Source organism: Saccopteryx bilineata, chromosome 3 (assembly GCF_036850765.1).
Source record: "Saccopteryx bilineata isolate mSacBil1 chromosome 3, mSacBil1_pri_phased_curated, whole genome shotgun sequence".
Taxonomy (NCBI): domain Eukaryota; kingdom Metazoa; phylum Chordata; class Mammalia; order Chiroptera; family Emballonuridae; genus Saccopteryx; species Saccopteryx bilineata.
Genome location: NC_089492.1, coordinates 245,230,827 through 245,250,978, shown reverse-complemented (window position 1 = coordinate 245,250,978; position 20,152 = coordinate 245,230,827). Strand labels below are relative to the sequence as shown.

The window sequence follows — 20,152 nt, the reverse complement described above, 5'->3', positions numbered from 1 at the left end:
CTTTTCCAACCCTTCCCCTCCCCTTCTCTCTCTGTCTCTCTCTCTTCAGCCATGGCTTGAATGCTACCAGTGAGTTGACCTCAGGCGCCAAAATAACTCAGTTTTCCAAACAATGCAGCAGATGGGCAGAGAGAGCATCGCCCTGTAGGGGGCCTGTCAGATGGATCCCGGTCAGGGCTCATGTGGGAGTCTGTCTGTCTCTTACTTAATAAAATAAATAAATAAAATAAAATATTCTTTGTTAATCAAATGCCCAAATTTATTGAGAGGAAGGGAGCATCCTATTCTTGAGCTTTAAACCCTGGAGCCCAAGTGCCCAGGTTTGCAGCCCAGCTGTGCCTTTTCCCAACTGTGTAACCTTGAACAAGTCACTTAACTGATCTAAGCCTCACTTCCCTTGCCTGTTGAATAAAGCTAATATATAGCATCCACCTTATAATGTTGTCATGAGGGTGGAATGAATTAACAAACTGATGAATTAAGCACTGCGACTGGTACAAAGTAATCAATAAATATTCACTGTCATTGTGATTGAATGAGTCAGTATACCCCTCAAGGGAGGATCAACTTAATATCTATTCATTACTTCATTTTTGGACACCTGGTCGGCCAGTTACTGCCAGACAGTAGGACTTCAAAGTGACTAACTCCCCACACAGTTCTTGGCTGGTAGTAAATGTGAGTAAAAGGAAACTGTAGAGATGAGGGAAGTGAGAATTACCAAGATGCTTATGCCCTTAAGGAACCTACAATTATTGTTTAACTCCTATGTGTTCCAATCAATGTGCATTTCACAAATCTTTATTTTAAACATCCTGAATGTCACTGCCCTTGTCCCCTGGGCTGGCCCCAGGTGGGAGCTAGTGTGGGGGTGAACTGCCTGAGCTCCTAGGGTTCAGGTCTCACTGTGTACAGCCTACAGTAATGTCATCAGCACTCCCTTCCTTAACAGGTGAGTGTTTCTGAAGAAGGGCCCACGCAGGAGCTGCCCCCATTTTGAGGAGGTGGATTGTTGCACTGCCTTTGTCTTGTTTTTTGTCCTCCAGAACATGAAGACCAGTTTGACCAGCAATTCCACCGCCCATCAATGGGGACATCTATAAGAAAGAAGGTCAAGGAACATTAATCGACCCTTATTACACTATGGTGCCCTATAGGTGACATGAGATATATAATTTGAATCTCTGATCTTCTCTTCCAGTCAACTGTCTTTCTTTCAGGCTATTGTTCTCACTGTGCTTCCTTTAACCACAGGGCCTTTGCATGTGCTTTCCCCCCTGCTCAGAACAGTCTATGCATCTAGTCGGTTCTTATTCACCCTTCAGACCTCAGTTTGTTATTCCTACAGGAAAAACTTCCCTGACTCCCAACTCCCTAGCAGTTCTTCATATTTGAAACTCTTAGAACATTTTTATAGCAGTTACAATTAATACTTTAAATATATTTCTGGAACAATTCAAATAATGTTGGCCTTTCTTTCTAAAAGGGAATCTCCATGATGACAAACACTATATCTGATTTGCTCACCACGGAATCCCAGCACCTAAGCTAGCACACAGGAGGCCCTTAATGAATATTTGAGGAATGAATGGTTTCCAGCTTAGACACTTCTCTGCTATGGGATGCTGGGTGGTTTACTTCTCAAGGTATAAAATAGGAGCTGCATTATCTACTGCGAGCCTTGTGTGTGTTACATGGGTAATAACACTCTGTGCTTCCTCCCTGATACTTGCCTTTCCCCAGAGGATTTCTTGGTTGATGAGACTGGCAAATAATCAATTATATCCACCATGATATATCATGCGTCTGGCTGAGCCTCTTAACTCACAGTGTAATTCTGGGCACACTGCTTAGTATCTCTGGGCCTCTCCATTTGTAAAATGAGAAGGCTGGAGCAGTTTTCCAAGGTCTCTTCCAACCAGTGAAACCCTGTGACTATATGCCACATCGGTCCCACGCTGCCTGGCAGAGCACCGCATGGGCCTAGCGGAAACGTGGGGAAGGAGAGAGTGAAGAACCCTGAGCAGGGCACTGGGGAGGGGACAGTGCAGGTAGGAGCCAAGATCGAAGACGGGAGAGTCAGACCCACTAGGCCTGAACCTGGGTTCCTACACTTACTGTGAACATTTGGCAAGTTAGTTCATAGCCCATTAAACCTCAGTTTCTTCATCTTTAAAATGAGGATATTGAAGTATCTATTTTATGAGGTTGCTGTGAGGATTTAAAGATTTTATATGTGTAAAATACAAAATATGTGAAGTAGATGTAAAATTAATATATGTAAAACAAAAACGGATTTAATATAGGTTAGCACCATTTACTTAGCTCTAATATAAACTAACCAATATTTATGTGGCTCTTACAATGTGTTCAGCATCATTCTATGTGCTTCATATGTCTGATTAGAGACTCCAGATAACTCTGTGAGATAGTGACTATCATTGTCTCCATTTTACAGATGAAGAAACTGAGGAACGAAGAGGTGAAGTAAGTTGCTCAAGGTCACAGTTATTAAATGATAGCGATGGAATTTGAACCCAGCTGAGTCCAAGCACTCAGCAAAGTGCCTAATAAATGTTTATTGTTTCTATTTGATGGGCCATTTCCTTTTTTAATGGTATCACCAAAGAGTTGCAGAAAGGAAAACAAAGGGAAGGAGAAGTAGGGGGTTGAGGACTCTTAGATAATAAACTGGCCAAAGAATCTGAGAGCTGGAAGGGAACTTAATGATGATTTTGTCTTTTCATTTGTTACTTCAACACGTATCACTGAGCAGCCCTGTGCTGGGACAGTGGGGACACAGAGATAAATAGACCATCCCTACTCACAGACACAGGGGAAACAGACACACAGAACCCAAAATCATGTTCCAAGAGCTACAATAAATATATGTTCAAAGTTCTACAGGAGTGCAAAGGAGGAATCAACTAATTCTACTTGGGAAGAGGGAGGAGTTAGAAGACTTGTTACAGAACAAGGAACGTCTACCCTGGATCTTGAGGGCTGAAAAGGAGTTCACTAAATAATAAAAGAGAAAAAGGTAAATATTCCAGAATGATCCAAAGAGATGACCTGCAAATGGCATTGGTAACAAGAAATACTCTCAGTTGTGAAAATAATGAAATATACTGTCAGGAGCCAGGATGAACCTCAAGTTTCATAGCGTCCAGCTCCCCACCAGACACCCCCAGCTTGCTCTTGCTCTTTTGAATTGTTCTCTGGATTTCCCCAGAGTTTTCTCCCCCCAACCCCAACTCCCAAAGACTTCTTACTTTTCCGTAAGGTGACCTCACAGGCTTGGCCTCGAAATCCACTGGGACAGATGCATTCACAGAGCGATCCTGAGAGAACAGAGCATAGGGAAGGTGAACTAGAACCACGTGTACACAGACTCTGGGAGGTCAGTTCCCCACGTCACTGCTTTTCCATTAGGTGAAAAGAGGGCAGACATGTAGTTGGAAGGTTCAAAATAAGAAAGTTCAGTGCCAAGAATATCTACTCCTTCCTTGAGGGTTCTTTGGTCCTAGAAAAAAACATATGTAGCCTGACCTGTGATGGCACAGTGGATAAAGTGTCACCCTGGAATGCTGAGGTCACCGGTTCGAAACCCTGGGCTTGCCTGATCAAGGCACATATGGGAGTTGATGCTTCCTGCTCCTCTTCCTCTTCTTCTCTCTCTCTCTTTCTCTTTCTCTCTACCCTCTCTCTCTAAAAATGAATAAATAAAATCTAAAAAAAAACAAAAACAAAACCATATTTATTGCTATCATGAGAAAATTTTTGGAGTTGTTGAGGAATATTACACATGAGCAGAAATTTGACCTAACCTTAGGTGTTCAGAGTTAGAAATTACATTTGTGGTCAGTGAACTTATTACCTTTAGATGTCTCATCCTACCTCTGGCCAGTTCTAACACTTTACTTTGCAAATGATTCCTTATGTTCATCTGTCACATGTCACCCTGGAGCTTCTCTCATCGGATCACGCTGCCTCTCTTCACAGTACCGTCCCTCATAAATCAGGCCCTGCGAGCATCCTATCTTCACAGTCTCCCTCACCTCCGGGGTACAACCTCAGGGGGGCTCCCAGTTTCTAGGTCCAAATTTTACAAGAGGCCAGGGGCATATCATCATTTCCAATCTAAACCTTGAGCTGATGAGCTGATTTCCTTCCTGCTGAGTGGACCCTCCCGCAGGTGTCCCCGGCCGGCCCGAGGGCAGAGCCTCCGGCCCCAGGCTCTCGCTCCTGTCTGCTCTGCTCAGATCATCCTGCCCACGGGCTAGACACACATTTCAGTCTCAGCTGGCAGCTGGGACCTTCCTCCTGAGAACAGTTCCCCGTGTCCCCATCTGGAGAGCTCGCTCCATCCATGTGCTGGGTTCTGCTGACTGCAGCTGGCTCCCTAGGCTGAGATCTGCTGGAACAGTTGCTCCAGATGCCGTATTCTGGCCTCAGGCTGGACTGGGCACTTCTCAGAGTTTTGCTAGCTCACCATAAGAGGAGCATAAGATCCCAGGCCTCAGGCTTTCCCAGGTTTATCTTGTCCACTGCAGTGACCCCAGTGTGACCCTTCAACTTAGAAATCAAGTTCTAGCGGCCCATCCTTCCACCACTCCCCAGTCCCCCCATCTTCTCACCATGTCGAGGTCAGGAAATGCATAAACGGTTTCCTCTTCTCAGCCCAGGCAGGACCCCTTCTTTGGCCCGAAAGATTCCCTGAGTCCATCCTCACTCCTTGTTACAGACCACACAGCCTCAGCCTGCTCCCGTCACCCCGTGTCCCCTGTGGCTGGAACCCAGGTACCCTGACAGCCAGAGCAATGTGTCCTAGTTGTCTACATTCTGACCCCTTGGGAGCTAGACTAACGCTTCTCCTCCCGGTTGGTACATTTCAATGTAACTCCTTTGTCAGGTCAAGCTCTCCTGCTCGTCTACAAGCTCCATGAAATCCTCGATCCCGTCTGCATTGAATTCAGCAGTAGACTAGCCTCTCAGACCTGACCCCACAGTGGAATCATCTGGTAGGGGTTTTCAAAGGCCAAACCCACGGATTCAGTTTAACTGCTTTGGGCAGAGGCCCGCGGCTGTATCTGAGAAAAGCTCCCCGGGCCAGTCTCAGGTGTAGTGTGGGCTGGGCTCTGCCGCCTCAGAGGAATGGTGCGTTCTGCCGTGAGCTGCACCTGGGCCCGATCCAGGAGAGGTGGGGACTGCAGCAGTTGTGAGCCACACCCAGGCTGCAGGTTAGAGCTACCTGGAGAGGGTTCCACCATCATGCTAAGGGGCCATGCTCCAGAGATACATCGTGATTCAGGTTGGGGGCCAACAGCATCAGTAGTTCTGGAGGTCTAAAGAACGGGCCTGCTTTGTTCTACTGTGCTTCGTTTTATTGCCCTTCATGGGTGTTTTTTTTTTTTCTTTTTTCTTTTTTTTAACAAATGGAAGGCAATACTCTCCACCAGCAAAAAGATTAAGACTCTCTTCACTCCAATACCCACTGTATTACGGTGGTCTGAACCAAGCCTGCATTGTCTCTGAGGTCGGCCCCTAGTTCTAATGCCACCTTAGTTTGAAGAAGCTCAGCTTTAGGATGTCCCAAATGAGATATTACTGAATACCTTCCCCTCCCCACCCTTGAGATAATGGGAAGAGCTTCAGGACAGACCTTGGGGCCTGAGGCGGAGAACCGTGGATTGACCTAGAAACTCTTCCTGAGGGACTCTGGGAGGGGGTGTGGCTTTGATAACACGTCCTGGCCCCAGAGCCAGCCCCTCCAGATGACAGTGTCCACAGGGGACACCAGCGGCCCCGGAACGGTACCTCTCAGGACAGGGACTCCATTGCCTTGGCAGGGCGCACAGACGCAGGAGCTGACTTCTTTCTGGAACTCCTCCAGGGCCCGCTTCATGTTCTGCTTCACGGTGCTGGAGTAAGCGAAGTCTGTGGAGGTCACCAGGTTATACAGAGGCTCTGCCTGGGATGGGAGGGAAGGCGTGTATGTCAACAGAAAACATTCATCAAATAGAGGCAGAAAGCAAGGCTCCGGAGGAATGGCAACGGGTCAGAGACCAAAAGTGAATCCATATGGAATTGGATAAATGCCACGGCATGTAGATGGCTGCCCCATCGTCTCTCTGCCCCATGCCACCCAATATCCACAAATAAGCTCATTCAAGTTCAGGTCAACCAGTCCTTCCTGAATACCTCCTAAGTGCCAGGGACTCAGCACAAATAAGGAATATAATAAAATCCCCACCTGCAAAAACTCAATCTACATTTAGAGACAAACATACGAAGGGATGAAGGGATACTTACAGCGCAGTGGCGACAGGTAGCAGGGGAAACTTGCCACGGATAGAGAGGAGCAGGTGGTTAATCTGTCTTGGGGGGGGGGCGATTTTTAAGCAGCTCTTGAAAAGTATTAAAGGAACCTTGTCCTAACATCACTCCCCCTTAAATCTATCCAAAGCATTCACATCATGCAGCAGCCACTATCAGGAAGCCTTTCCTGAACTCCAAAGCTCACAGAACACCTTCCCACCATGAAGTGCTCAGAATACTCTGTACTATTCATCCAGTACAAATGTTTTTGCTCTTTTGTGGCCATTAACTTTTATGTGTTGGATTCTCTCTTGTGCTCTCCTTTTTTTTTTTTTCTTCTGAGAAATCAAGGCTACGAACTGCTCAGCTCTGTCTCCAGGATCCAGCCCTGAGCCTAGTGAGAGCAGCTGATGAAGTGTATAAAATGCAAAGGGGATTGAAATTGTAGAGCGCACCACCAGGGCAGTAGCAGCAGTCATGGAGAATAGGTTGTAGAGAGAACCAGAGAAGCAGAAAGAGCGATGCTGGCTGTTCAGAGCGCATGGCAGTGCTTGAGAATCAGAAGCCACATATGAAAGTAGTGATGTTTGGTAGGTCAGGAAAAACCAGAGGCCAAGTTACAACTGTTCAGTCTCTTGGCTCTAGTTTTAGCTCCTGGGCCAGGTTCCTCTCCAGATTTTGTTAGTGATCCTGCCCTAATCCAGCCCTGGAGAATTTAGGGTCTGTCTAAATGCAGGCAATCATGCCTAATAGAAGCCTCCAGTGAGAAGAAAATTACTTCCATTTCTTAATGCATCTGATGCTGACCTTCGCCCCAGTGGCAGAGCAAGGCCCCTTGGTGGTCCCATTGTCTCACTGTTTTGTGGTCAATGAATTGATCCAGAGGCTGTTTGCAGAACCTTCCAGCCTGCTGGTCCTCCCATGGGGGAGGGTTGGGAGGGGCTGGGGGGTGGGTTTGCTGTATATCAGTGACCAGCTCTTTCAACAGCCAGCGATCCCTACATAGTACCCTGAAAGGCTGCCTTTAACCACCCAGGCATTTTCCTACCAGCACAGAAATTTGCTCCAGGAGAGAGAGCAAGTCAGAGGCAGGAGTGGAATAAGTCTTCCCAGTTCTTGTGCTGTGGCTTACAAATATGATCCCACTTGATTCTGGTTGGTAGCAAGTATCAGTTCTGTTTGCAGGTGAGGTTAAGTAACTTGAACAAAGTCAAGTAATTCATAAAATAACCTAGCCAGAATTCTAACCTAAAGCCTTTGTTTTTCCTACTAGTTCATGATGATTACGGATGAAAATGGCTTGACTGTGTCTGTTTCTAACCTCTGTCCCCAGGGTTCTCCAAATTTTGCAGACTTTGGTGGAGTTCTGAGCAGCAACAACTCCTCAGAACTTCATGCACCCTTTTTAAACTAAGTTAATATGACACATCTCTCTGTGCTTTGGTTTGCTGGCCCTCTTTTCTAGTCTTTTCTTCTTCTTCCTCCGTCTCTCTTTCCCTCCCTTCTTTCCTCCCTGCGATTCTTTCTCTCTCTTTCCCAAATACACAGTCCTAACTATTCACACCTGCTCTTATAAAAATTGTATCTATCGCACTGCTGCAAAGAGATCATGGGTGCTATCTATTAAGCGCCATGCAAGTCTCTGTAACAGACTCTGGTGGTTGACATTTTTAATGATAACAAATCATTATTGGCATGGGTAGCATTTAATAGGTGCTGAACTAAATACTTCACATGCCTGATCTAACTTAACCTTCACAACAATCACTATAAGCCAGGCTGTCTTCTGTATTCCCATTTTACAGGTGAAAAGGCTAAGGCACAGAACAGTTAAAGCGATCACCCAGAGTCACACAGTAAAAGTAACAGGAAAGGATTTGAACTGCTGCCTTTGTGGTCTGTATCCTTGCAGTATATATTTTTGGATAGGTAGATGGACAAACATTTACATCAAATCGGTGGCCTAAGACCAGTATAATTTTATATCACACTTTTTCACTTAACATCACATTATGAGAATAAAATGATTTTTTAGGGCTACACAGTCTCCTGTTCTATGAATGAACTAAAACATATTCAGCTCTTGCCCTGTTATTAAATCTTTAGGCTGTTTCCTTTTTTATCCTTCTCTTTTGCTATAACAAAAAATATAAAATGAGGCATGTTTTTATACATATATCTTCACCAACTTTTAAATTATTTCTTTACTGCTTCTGCATTTAGGGTTATTGAATCAAAAGCTACGAGCGTTGCAGAGTTTGGGATCTACATGGTTAAATTATTTTCCTAAAGGCTGCACCGATTCCCAGTCTATCTCATTTTATAGACGCGCCCATCTCATCACTCTTGATGGACATTAAGTAATATAGATTTTTAATCACTGCCAATTTGATAGGTAAAAAATAAAATATTGCTTTGTTACTTTAATTTTTAATTCCTAGAGAAGTTGAAAATTTCGCATATTTATTCATCATCTGATGTCTTCTGAATGTTGTCTATTTTTTTGAGATGCATCTATCTTATAAATTGCATCATTTCTTACACATTTAGAATTTCATTTGTGGGAGAATTATTTTGTCGGTGTGTAACTTGCCATTGAATTATGTTCCTGGTTTCCTTATTTGAAATTCAGACTTTGTCTGTCAGGGTGCTGTCCAGCCGTCCAGGTGCAGCATTACCTTACCAGGCGGGGCTAGCCCAGCGCTGGACTGTAAGCCTTCTCTTGGTCAGAGGAATTTGCTTTCAGAGAATCTGTGACACCGCTGCTTTAGAGAGGCGTGATAGCCGTTATCATTTTTACCAATATATCAGTGTCTTTTCTTTCTGGGCAGGTGGCAGGGCTGCAATTCCCTGCCATCCTTAAGGACAGGTTTGCCATGTGTTTTGAGCAGTGCAAGGTGAGCAGAAGGAGTGTCCTTTGCAGGTGGAAGCTTTTGGAGCAGAGCGAGGTGCCTTTCCCTATTCCCTCACCACTGCTGTGGTGATCTTGGGAGCGCACACCCAGATAAAGTCTCCATTGCCTGGATCCCTGAGTGATGCTGAGAAAAGCTCCCGGCCACAGGATACTGTTGAACATGTCACCGAGATTTGGGGGGTTGTCAAACTGCAGCATAAGCTAGGCTCTCCTGACATCTCTGTGGGCACCACTCACGACTACACTTCTTCCTCTTATCCTGGGCAATAGCCACGCTCCATACAATGGCTTCCATCAGTCTGGATCTCAGACCACAACCTAGCTACCCTGACTGCTATAGAAATGTATGTGGCTGACAGGTTTGGTGACTGGGGTTGCCAATTACATACAGAGTCCCTAGTTAAAACTGAATTTCAGATAAACAATAAATAATTTTTTAGTATAAGTGTGTCCCATAAAATACTGAAGAGATGCTTATACTAAAAATTATCTCTTATTTGTCTGAAATTCAAATTTAATTTGACATCCTACATTTGCACTTGCTAAATCTGGCCAACCTTTGCTTCCTTTAGTATCTCAAAATGTCTTTGGTATTTTTCATCCATTAAGGCCCATTGCATTGGGCCACAAGCCTTTTCCTTCCAGACCTCGCAGTTGTCACTCCATCATCTTCAGGCAGTTAGTGTTGTAAAGAGTTCTAAGACCAGTCTGATTTTATTTGTACAGGACATATTTGTTTCTAAAAGTAGGGGAAAAAAAATCACCATTATGTGTTTCAGTATAGCTTTCCCCCACCCCAGTACTTTCGCCTACTTTTCAATGAGTTGTTCACGTTTCGTGATCAGCTCAGGGAAATTTCCCTCATTGTGCATTTGATTAGTGCGTCTTCACATTTAAGCCTGTCTCTTTCTCAGGAAAAAAACCCCGAGTGTTAGATTTCCGCTCTGTGCTCTCTGCCCAGCATACTTCCTTGATGGCGTTGTTTCAGTCCCATTGTCTTCGCTCCTACTGGCTAAGACCATTTCTATGGCACCTTCTACATCGCTGACTCGATCTTCTGCAATGTCAATTCTGGTCTTTATAGTTTCCAACATTGGTTTTCATTCTGTAGGTTTTTGGTTTCCAATATTCAGCTGCTTCCCTTTGCGTCTGATCAGTGTTGGAACGCCTCAGCTTCTCATTTTTATTTCACAAATACCCTCATTTTCCCAAATTTTGTTATAATCACAAAGCAAGTGCATTCTAAATGTTCTTGTTTTTCTCTATTTTAGACATATACTCATCTTCTGCATCTTGAGTGCCACTCAATCTTTTGTGTTCAGATTTCTCTTTAAATGCCCATTACTTTGTCTTAACTCTCCTTTGAACAAAGAGCCATCTCTCTGTGTCTACAGTTTATTGGTAAATAGTGTAAATAGGCTCTTCTGTGGTTTCTTCCTGCCTACCTGATCCTCCAGGAATCATGTTTCAGATCACGATCTTTGACACAAGTTTAAGAACACAAGCCGTGGCCAACACTTGTGTCTAGGAATGGCTTATGTGGAGGGCTCTGCTGTCCTAGAAAGCAATTGCTGCTCCGGATACCTGCTGACTCTGCAGAGAAGAATTAGTCAGAGATCATGTGAAGTCACCTTCACCTGCAGCTTTCTCTTGCCAGAAACTGCTTGAAGGAGTGAGATGCCCAGACGTGTTTTCAACTGGGGGTAGGAATGCACAGAGGAAGTGCATGAAAACCTTCAACAATCCCGTATCCTTCACTCCTGAGGACATCTCTGCTTCTCTAATCTCTTCCCCTTTTCCAGCTAATCAGCCCTTCAGAGCCTAATCTTGATAGTGGGCATGACTTTCCACTACATGCCATCTGTGCTGAGAAACCTCTGTGCCTTCAGGAAAGGGCCACACGTCTGTGGTTGGTGGGTGGCCGGCCTGTTTGAGATGCTCAGCATGCTAACATGCCCCCACCCATGCCACATCCCATATCATATCATGAGCTTGGCATCTCGACATTCCCAATGCCCAGGCTGGCATATCCAACCTACTGAGGTAGCTAATCAGGACAATCCATTAATTATCAGTTTTAAATAAAAGATTCAGGTAAGAGATCAGTAAAATGTAAGTACTAGGGACTTATTTTTCCATTTTACCCTGAACTCTATTTTCTCCCATGCCCATACGTGACACCAACCAATGTCACCATGCCACGGGCCAATCCCAGATTTCTCTGGCGCTGCCTGAAATTTATCCTTCTCAATGCTTGCCTACATGTCACTACTAAATAAGTGGTAGAGGAGAGGATTTGAATGGCAGCCTTCTTGTTCTGCGGAAACTATGCATTTGACATACAAATAAAGACACTGTGGGAAGCTGCCAGGGTTGGGACCTGCAGAGCCTCCTGTTGGAGCTCCAGGCGCTCAGCTCCGCTCCTTTGCTGCAAGAGTGAATCTCCAGAGGCTGGAGACTGGACCATCAATGACTGCACAGTGCTGGCAAGAAGGGGACAGTGTAATATGATATATGACATGGACACTATCCTGAAGGCCCCACAGGCAAAGACCTACCACTGCTGATGTGTATGACAGTCCCGTTCTAGCAAATGTCTTTTTAGTTTAAGTTTGCAAAACTGCTCTTGTTTGGATGACAGGTGGTTGGGATCATTATTTTTTAAACATCAAACCCACAGGAAAGCCTGGAGAGGAGGGAAAAGGGGCAAGTCTCGGGTCTGGTCATACTGGAGATTCCCAAGCAGCCACAACCTCTGTGACCTTGATTTTTATCAAACACAAAATGGAGACAAGCATCCTTAATTTTCAGACTTGTAGGGATTAAATGAAATAACACTGCTAAAGCCCCTGGCTGAGTGTCATGAATAAAGTAGGCGCCCAAAAGATGTTAGTGATTACCATGATGTATTATCCTGTCCTGGAAGATAGTTATGCCTGGATGGGTCTTGCTATTCAGCATAGACTGTATTTTCCATCCTCACACCTCCCTCTATTTTCCTCCAGTGCCTTAGTTCCGATCACATTGCAGGAACACAGCAGCCATTTGTTGGTTGGCTGAATGAATAATATTTAAATCAGGGGTCCCCAAACTACAGCCCGCGGGCCACATGCGGCCCCCTGAGGCCATTTATCTGGCCCCCGCCGCACTTCTGAAGGGGCACCTCTTTCATAGGTGGTCAGTGGAGGAGCATAGTTCCCATTGAAATACTGGTCAGTTTGTTGATTTAAATTTACTTGTTTGTTATTTTAAATATTGTATTTCTTCCTGTTTTGTTTTTTTACTTTAAAATAAGATATGTGCAGTGTGCATAGGGATTTGTTCATAGTTTTTTTTATAGTCCGGTCCTCCAACGGTCTGAGGGACAGTGAACTGGCCCCTGTGTAAAAAGTTTGGGGACCCCTGATTTAAATGAACAAATAGCTAAATGAGTAATTCTCTGATGAAATGAAAACAATATTGATTTAAGAAGGCTTGGATTAAAAGCTGATTGTTCGTTTTCTTCAGCAACTTGGGCACCCAAGTGAGAGGGAGTCAGGGGTCTCTAGCGGGTTACATTGTAATTGGTTCACTCCAGAAATATTTTTTACTATAGGGTTTGTGCCTCAAGATTAAGGCCAGGGCCTGACCAGGCGGTGGCACAGTGGATAGAGTGTTGGACTGGGATGCGGAGGACCCAGGTTCGAGACCCTGAGGTCACCAGCTTGAGTGCGGGCTCTTCTGGTTTGAGCAAAGCTCACCAGCTTGGACCCAAGGTTGCTGGCTCAAGCAAGGAGTTACTCAGTCTGCTGAAGGCCCAGGGTCAAGGCAAATATGAGAAAGCAATCAATGAACAACTAAGGTGTTGCAGCTAAAAACTGATGATTGATGCTTCTCATCTCTCTCCGTTCCTGTCTATCCCTCTCTCTGACTCTCTCTCTGTTAAAAAAAAAAAAAAAAAGAAAGAAAGAAAAGAAAAAGATTAAGGCCTAGGTCTTACTGAGCTTTGTATCCTATTCCCTGACTCATACTAGCCCCTCATAGCTGTTGTCTGAATAGAGGGAAGGGGAGAGGGTAGAGCAGCTGCTCAGCTGTACCTTAATTTTGACGATGTCCGGGTTGTACTGCACTGCATCGCCCCACTCCTGCATCAGGTCCGCTGTCGGCAGCTCGCTGTATGCCAAGGAGGTGATGTACTCGCTTGCTCCACCTCGCACACGGACCACCAAGTCCTGTACCATGCTGTCTTTCTTGTTTCTGTCTGAGATAGATACAAAAAAGACCTGGAATGTCAGGGAATCTCCTTTTTCACCTTAGAATTTACTGCAGCCCAACTAACAACTTGCTTTTTCCTGGAGAAGTGGGTAGACAGGATACATCCCTGCCAGCCAGGGAGTCACATTGCAAGGGGCAAAAGCATATATGATGCAAGTTGGGGCAGAACAAGAGGGACATTTATTTTGAACATTTATAAATGCCAGTCACTAAGTGAGTCAATGGAAGATTGATATTAGATTGATCAATAGATAGACCCATACATAGGAATAGATTCATAGTTCATAGGTAAATAGATTACTTATCATTTATGTGTCACTCACTAATCTAAGTGCTGTACATATATTCACTCAATCGCCAGTAGAAACTAAGTAGTCCTTACTCTGCAGATAAGTAATTTGAGGCACTGGGGGTGAAAGAATTTATGCAGCTATCCCTGCTCAAGCTCTAAGCCATATCACTTCTTTGTGTGAAATGACAGCACTGGGAAAATTTGTAAAGGCTGGGCTCTGTATGAACATATACCTATGAAAGGCTGTCCACTATAAAGTGATTATTATTTTGAATTTTCTTGGAGTTTCCCAGAAAGCTCTCAGTCATATCAGTGAGTCACTCCCATTCTAATCTATGTGCCCATGCCCAAAATAACTGATGTAAAGTGACTGCTCAACACTGAGCCTGCGACCTGAACAGCATAGGAAGGGGGCCTTGCATGCCGCTGGGAGGAGTGTAAACTGGTACGACCATTTTAGAAAACAGTGTGGCACTATGTAGTCTAGATAGAAAATGATTTGACTTTGGGCAATGTGCATACAATGCAATCAACAGTTCAAATTCTATAAAGATGTTCACCTGAAACCTACGCACTGTTATTGATCAATGTATCCCCATTAAATTTAATTTCTAAATAAAAGAAAGAAAGAAAGAAAGAAAGAGAAAAAGGAAGAAAGAGAGAAAGAAAGAGAAAGGGAAGGAAGGAAGGAAGAAAGGAAGGGAGGAAGGAAGGAAGGAAGGAAGGAAGGAAGGAAGGAAGGAAGGAAGGAAGGAAGGAAGGAAACAGCTGGGCACTATCTAGTCTAAAAAAAAGTACATACTTGACAACTAAACAATTCCAGTTCCGGGTGTAACCCCTGGAGAGACGCTTGTCCATGTGGACCAGATGAGTGTGTGAGAATGTTCAGAGCAGCATTGGTTCTCAGTGTATGAAGTAGGAAATGAGCCAAATTCAACAGTAGGATGGACAAAGTGTTGTAATCATACAAGAGAATAGTATGTAGTGATGGAAAGAGACTAATTATAGTTATACACAAGAACATGATGTTGAGTAAAAAAAAAAACAACAAACCCCACAGAACTGAAAAGATTACATATCATCCATATGCACTTCAAAAACAAACAACACTGGTCCGGGCAGGCTGTCTGAGGGAACAGAATGTCGTCCCCTGTGCCATCGTGCCAGGTTCACTCCTTGGTCAGGGCATACATGAGAAGCCACCATTCACTTCTTTTCCCCTCCCTCTCCCCCTTCTCTTTCTCCTCCCTTCTCCCAGCCAGTGGCTCAATTGGTTCGAGTGTCAGCCCCAGGCACTGAGGATAGCTCGATTGATTCAAACATTGGCCCCAGACAAGGGTTGCCAGGTGGATCCCAGTTGGGGCGCATGCAGGAGTCTGTCTAAAAAAAACCCAAAAACAAAAACACCCAAAATAAGCAACACTGAGCCATATTGGTCAGTGACACATTGGGATAGTACACATATTAAGAAAGGAAGACCACATTTAACATGGAAGTCAGAATGGTGTTATCTTTTAAAAAAAAAAAGGGAGGTGTTGTGATTGGCAAGGGTTTGTGGGGTTCTGAGCAATGGTCTATCTAGTGACCTGGATGGGGGTTTACTTTACCAGTCATCTTTAAAGAGCACCTATGTTTTATGTATGCCTGAACATGTAGGATGCATCTTCCAACCCAGCCGCACCAAAATGAACAAATAAATAAAGTCAACGACACATCAGTCATAGTGCACGAGATTGATCTAGACTAGCAGTTTGTTGTTTTGTTTTGACTATGGAAGTCTTTCTTCACATAAGCTTAGTAAATAAGGCAGGCAAAGTGTAGGAGACTGCAAGCTGACAGAGTCCTTGCAGTTCAGATTTGTGGGGGACAGAGGTGTGGGGGGCTGGCAGTAAGCTGACAGGGTCCTTGCTGCCCATCCCCCCACCTCACTCGCTTGATTAAGTTGCTAAAGGCTAAGCTCTTCCCCACACTTCTGATTGTTTGATTAAGTTGGTAAAAGCAATTTACATGCCCTTCCCCACACCTCCATGTTAGCTGTGATGCGGATGGTTTCTACTATTCCATCCCCCCTGTCCCTCCAAGAGACTGCAGGCAGTTTTCTTTTTACTCTTTTGTTTTGTAAAGTTAAGCTGTTATGCATGGTGGGGGTTTTCTGCACTTGGGAGAATTCTTGGTTTGCCTCAGAAATGTGACTTTGTATCAGAGATCTCTTTGATTTGCTAATGGCTTTGCTCTCTGCACTATTAATAAAGCATTTTGGGGGTGGAGATTCACTCTTGCAAGCCATCAGCTTGGCAATGGGTCCTCCTGACCCCATCCTTTTTCTTCCTGTCTTTATTTTCGAATCCTCCCCCGTTCCCACTCGAGACCTGCAAAATTATGAGTCGTGCTGGTTCACGACAACAAAGGATCACTGCTTGAGCTGCAGAGGGGTTGGGGATTGGAGTCTTGGTCATCAGCCTCTCTTTCCTACTCCATTCGCTGTGTTGATTCCCAGCTCCCTTGGATGTCCTTCAAGTTTCTTGCTCCTAAGACACTGGCTCTATACCTTGGCTTTAACGTGTACCTCCAGTCTGGTCTCTCCTGCCATGTGGGCTCTGCTCTATGACTTGTGGCTTTGCCTGCTCTTCTAGTCTCTGTAAAGCCCACCATCTTAGGTAAGGACTAGCCTCCTCACCTGCCTTTCCCAACCCCAGCATTCTACCTCTAGCCAGGTCAACTCCCACTCAGCCCCTGGACTAATTTTCCATTGTTAGGTATTTTTTTCCTGCCTAAAACACAATCCTGATGCTTTATTCCTCCAGTGGCAATTCAAATGATCCTTCCCTTAGGGAGCTGCCCGACTTCCTGATTGGGTCTGGTGTTTATCACTACCTCGTCATTGCTTCCTTGTTTGCCTACTTCATCTGAGCACCATGAGGGTAGAAATAAAATTTCATTCATTTTTGTATGCCCAGCACATAGTTAGGGCTGGGTAAATTTTTATTGAATGAATTATTCTTATTTTAATTGAAATGCCTTGGAATATCCAGTATTTAATTTAAAGAAAGACGAGGTCCTGGAAGTGCTAGAGAGGGAACCATGATAAGCACAGAAGCCACGTGCCCCTGCCACTCACCTTTTATTTCCTTCAGAATACCCTTGCATTTGGCCAGTGACACTCCGACCTTGACGTAGACTTCTTCAATGGCACCACCAATTCTAAAACCTCCTTTTGCACAGCCATGAACATCCTTAAGAGAATAATCTGAAAGAAGCAAAGAGGCTCATGACCAAAAGGTAATCCACCCTTTTTTTTTTTTCATCAGAGGCCGTGCCCTGGCTGGATGTCATGGGGCCATGCAGGGACTTGGGTTCAAATAAACACACCAGGCCAGCCTGATGACAAGAAATGTGGGCAGCTACTGCACAGGATGGAGGCCTCATAAGAGAGCAGTGTCGGCTTCTCCTCTCAGCCCCCTCCAAGGCTCTGAGGGGTTTCGCCCTCGCCGAAGAGGGGACATGCTCAGAGTCGTTTTCTAAAAATGTGCTTCCTCATCAAGTCTCTCGGGATTGCGTAGGCTGTTGCAATCTGTTTCCCTTCCCCTGACCCACCCTCTTCTAATCTTTGATGTAGTAGATAGAGCTTGTTAATTGATTAATTGAGGCAATGCTTAGAAAGGGTCTGGTACACTACCTGGCATGAGCCCCTTCATAATAGCTCTTATAATTCTGGTATTAGTAAGTTTTACAATAAAAAGGGCTTCTCTGGTCAGGAAAGTGTAACCAATGTTGTATCAGAAAAGGGAGGTGAAGAGGTCATTTCCTGGCAGTAGGCTTGTTTTGGGGGCTACAGCTGATGGGACTTGCTAATAGGTTGAAAGAAAAGCCTGACCAGGCAAGCGGTGATGCAGAGAATAGAGCAGTGGACTGGGATGCAGAGGACCCAGGTTCGAAACCCTGAGGTTGCTGGCTTGAGCATGGGCTCACCAGCTTGAATGCGGGGTAGCTGGCTTGAGCGTGGGATCACAGACATGACCCCATGGTTGCTGGCTTGAGCCCAAGGTCTCTGACTTGAGCACGGGGTCACTTGCTCTGCTGTAGCTCCCCCCATCACACCCCCCACCACACCCCAGTCATAGCACATATGAGAAAGCAGTGGAAGAACTAAGGAGCCGCAACGAAGTATTGATGCTTTTTATCTCTCTCCCTTACTGTCCGTCTGTCCCTATCTGTCCTTCTCTCTGTCTCTGTCTCTGTCACAAAAGAAAAGAAAAGAAAAGAAAAGAAAAGAAAAGAAAAGAGAAGAAAATGATCAAGGTTGACTCCTAGGTTTTTAGCCTGAGCCACCACTTGGACAATGAAATGATTCTGAGATGTGGATGGCCGTGGAAGAGGCTCACGGGGAAAGCGAGGCACACATTCCTTTGGGGGGCACATTAACTTTTTGATGGTTTTAGACATTCAAGTGGAGATCTCATGGAGGCATTTTGACATAAGCTCTTGGTTGCAGAGAAGAGACCCAGGATGGATCTATAAACTGGGAGTTAGTTACCTGCCTGTTAAAGGCATTTAAAGCCATGACATTAGATGCTATTGTCTAGAGAGAATATTTATAGAAAAGAGGCCTACAGGGACAGAGGGCTGGGCGGGGGACCAACATCAACACGTTTAAAAAAAGAAGAAGGAGGAATCTGAGAAACAAAGTATAGCCAGGGAGGGAGGAGGAACACAACTTAAAGCTCTTCTCCTGGCTACTAATGGAAGCCTCTGCCCATCAACACAGGCAGCTCACTTGTGCCCCATCAGGAAAGCCATGGTCCCTTGGGCCACATACCTCCTTTCTCCATGGCCTCTTGGTTCAAAACAAGCGTGTATTCGTAGATGCCCCCGAGCACGGCCTCGGTGATGTAGTGGGTCCCGAAATCTCGGAAGAGATCTCTGTACTCCCCGTAGGCGTATTCCAGGGGCAGCTGCCTGACTCGCTGAAGGAAATCGTGATGGAGCACGAGGTTCCGGGATTTCAGCTTATAATGCGCCACTTCAAGGTCAGAGCGTGCATGCAGAAATTTGTTTCTCTAAATGAAATACCAACATGGGAAAACCCAGACCTTTAGAGTTAGGAATCTGGAACGAGAAGATGAACTTTACAAATTCCATTTGATGTTCTTGTCCTGGGGTCATCGCTCTGATGATTCCTTTAGGGTACCTGAGGGAAGACGGCCTCTCTGACAAGCTCTCGTGTCTCATAAATATCCCGATGTCCTTTTCAGCTTGGAAGAGCTAGCTCTTTGCTCACCTCCTTAATGTAGCAAGTGAGGAATGAGAAGGGGAGGTAACCGGACACAGACATGGCAGGGGCAGTGTGGGCATGTGGGACAACCCCGAAGGGACACAGGGTTTGCTGACCGCAAAGGCAACTTCTTTATGTTTGTCTGGGGGGAAAAATCCACTGAAGAAAAAATAAAAGTAAAAGCAGTGCTTTAAGAAGGCTAGACATTGTAGTGCATGGCAAGACACAGCAAGCCATAGCTGGCACACCAAATCGATGCCCGGCTTTGGAAATGAAGTTTTATTGGAATACAGCCAAGCCCACGTGTTTACCCCCAAAGTTGCTGTCATACTACGGTGGCGGAGTTGAGTAGTTGCAACAGAGCCCATACAGCTCCACAAAGCCTAGTGTACTTACAATCTGGCCCTTTACAGAAAGTGTGGTGCCCCTGGTGTGTGAGATCATCTGGAAGGTAGTGATGCTGGATGGAGCACAGACATCCAGGAAGTGTTACCATAACCCGAGGTGAGAGTTCCCACACTGTGGTGGGCGCAGAGGGAAAGGTAAGAAGGTGGGAAGTGTCCATGAGGTACCTTCTGCCTCAATCTTAAAACTTCAGCCATCCTGACCTATGAGCTCTGTATAAAGCCATGCCAGCTGGGGGTGTGCCCAGCACCCAGACCCCTCACGGGTGTCTGCCGGACTCTCCCCCCTGCTAGTCTTGGCCCACTGACTCAGGGCTCTCTTCCTTCTTCCTCACCCTCTCAACCTAAGCAGTCAAGAGGTGCTATGCTCTTGATCTTTCTCAGTATTTTAGGCTCCATCTCTTGCTTGGTTATTATAAAAGCTTTCCCTTGCCTGACCTGTGGTGGTGCAGTAGATGGGGCGTCAACCTAGAACACTTAGGTCGCACACAGGTTTGGGGCCCTGGCCTTGCCCAGTCAAGGCACATACAGGAGTTGATGTTTCCTGCTCCTCCCTTCTTCTCTCTCTCTCTCTCTCTCTCTCTTCTCTGTAAAATGAATAAATAAAATCTTTTTAAAAAATTTTAAAAAAATAAACAAAGGCTTTCCCACTAATCTCACTCCTTTTTCTAGCCTGCCTTCAATGCTCCCATCAGAAC

The 20,152-nt window shown here is 45.2% G+C and overlaps 1 protein-coding gene across 1 annotated transcript in view; it reads right to left on the bottom strand.

Moving 5' to 3' along the window:
* Positions 1-234: 234 nt before the first annotated feature.
* Positions 235-20,152, bottom strand: part of C8B (complement C8 beta chain) — a 38,898-nt gene continuing 18,980 nt past the window's right edge. The window contains exons 7-12 of the mRNA XM_066269078.1: positions 18,595-18,835; positions 16,897-17,025; positions 13,309-13,472; positions 5,818-5,971; positions 3,273-3,341; positions 235-1,097 (exon numbers count right to left, since the gene is read on the bottom strand). Coding sequence (XP_066125175.1) covers positions 946-1,097; positions 3,273-3,341; positions 5,818-5,971; positions 13,309-13,472; positions 16,897-17,025; positions 18,595-18,835 — 909 coding nt within the window. The 3' untranslated portion in view covers positions 235-945. The remainder of the gene's footprint in view (positions 1,098-3,272; positions 3,342-5,817; positions 5,972-13,308; positions 13,473-16,896; positions 17,026-18,594; positions 18,836-20,152) is intronic.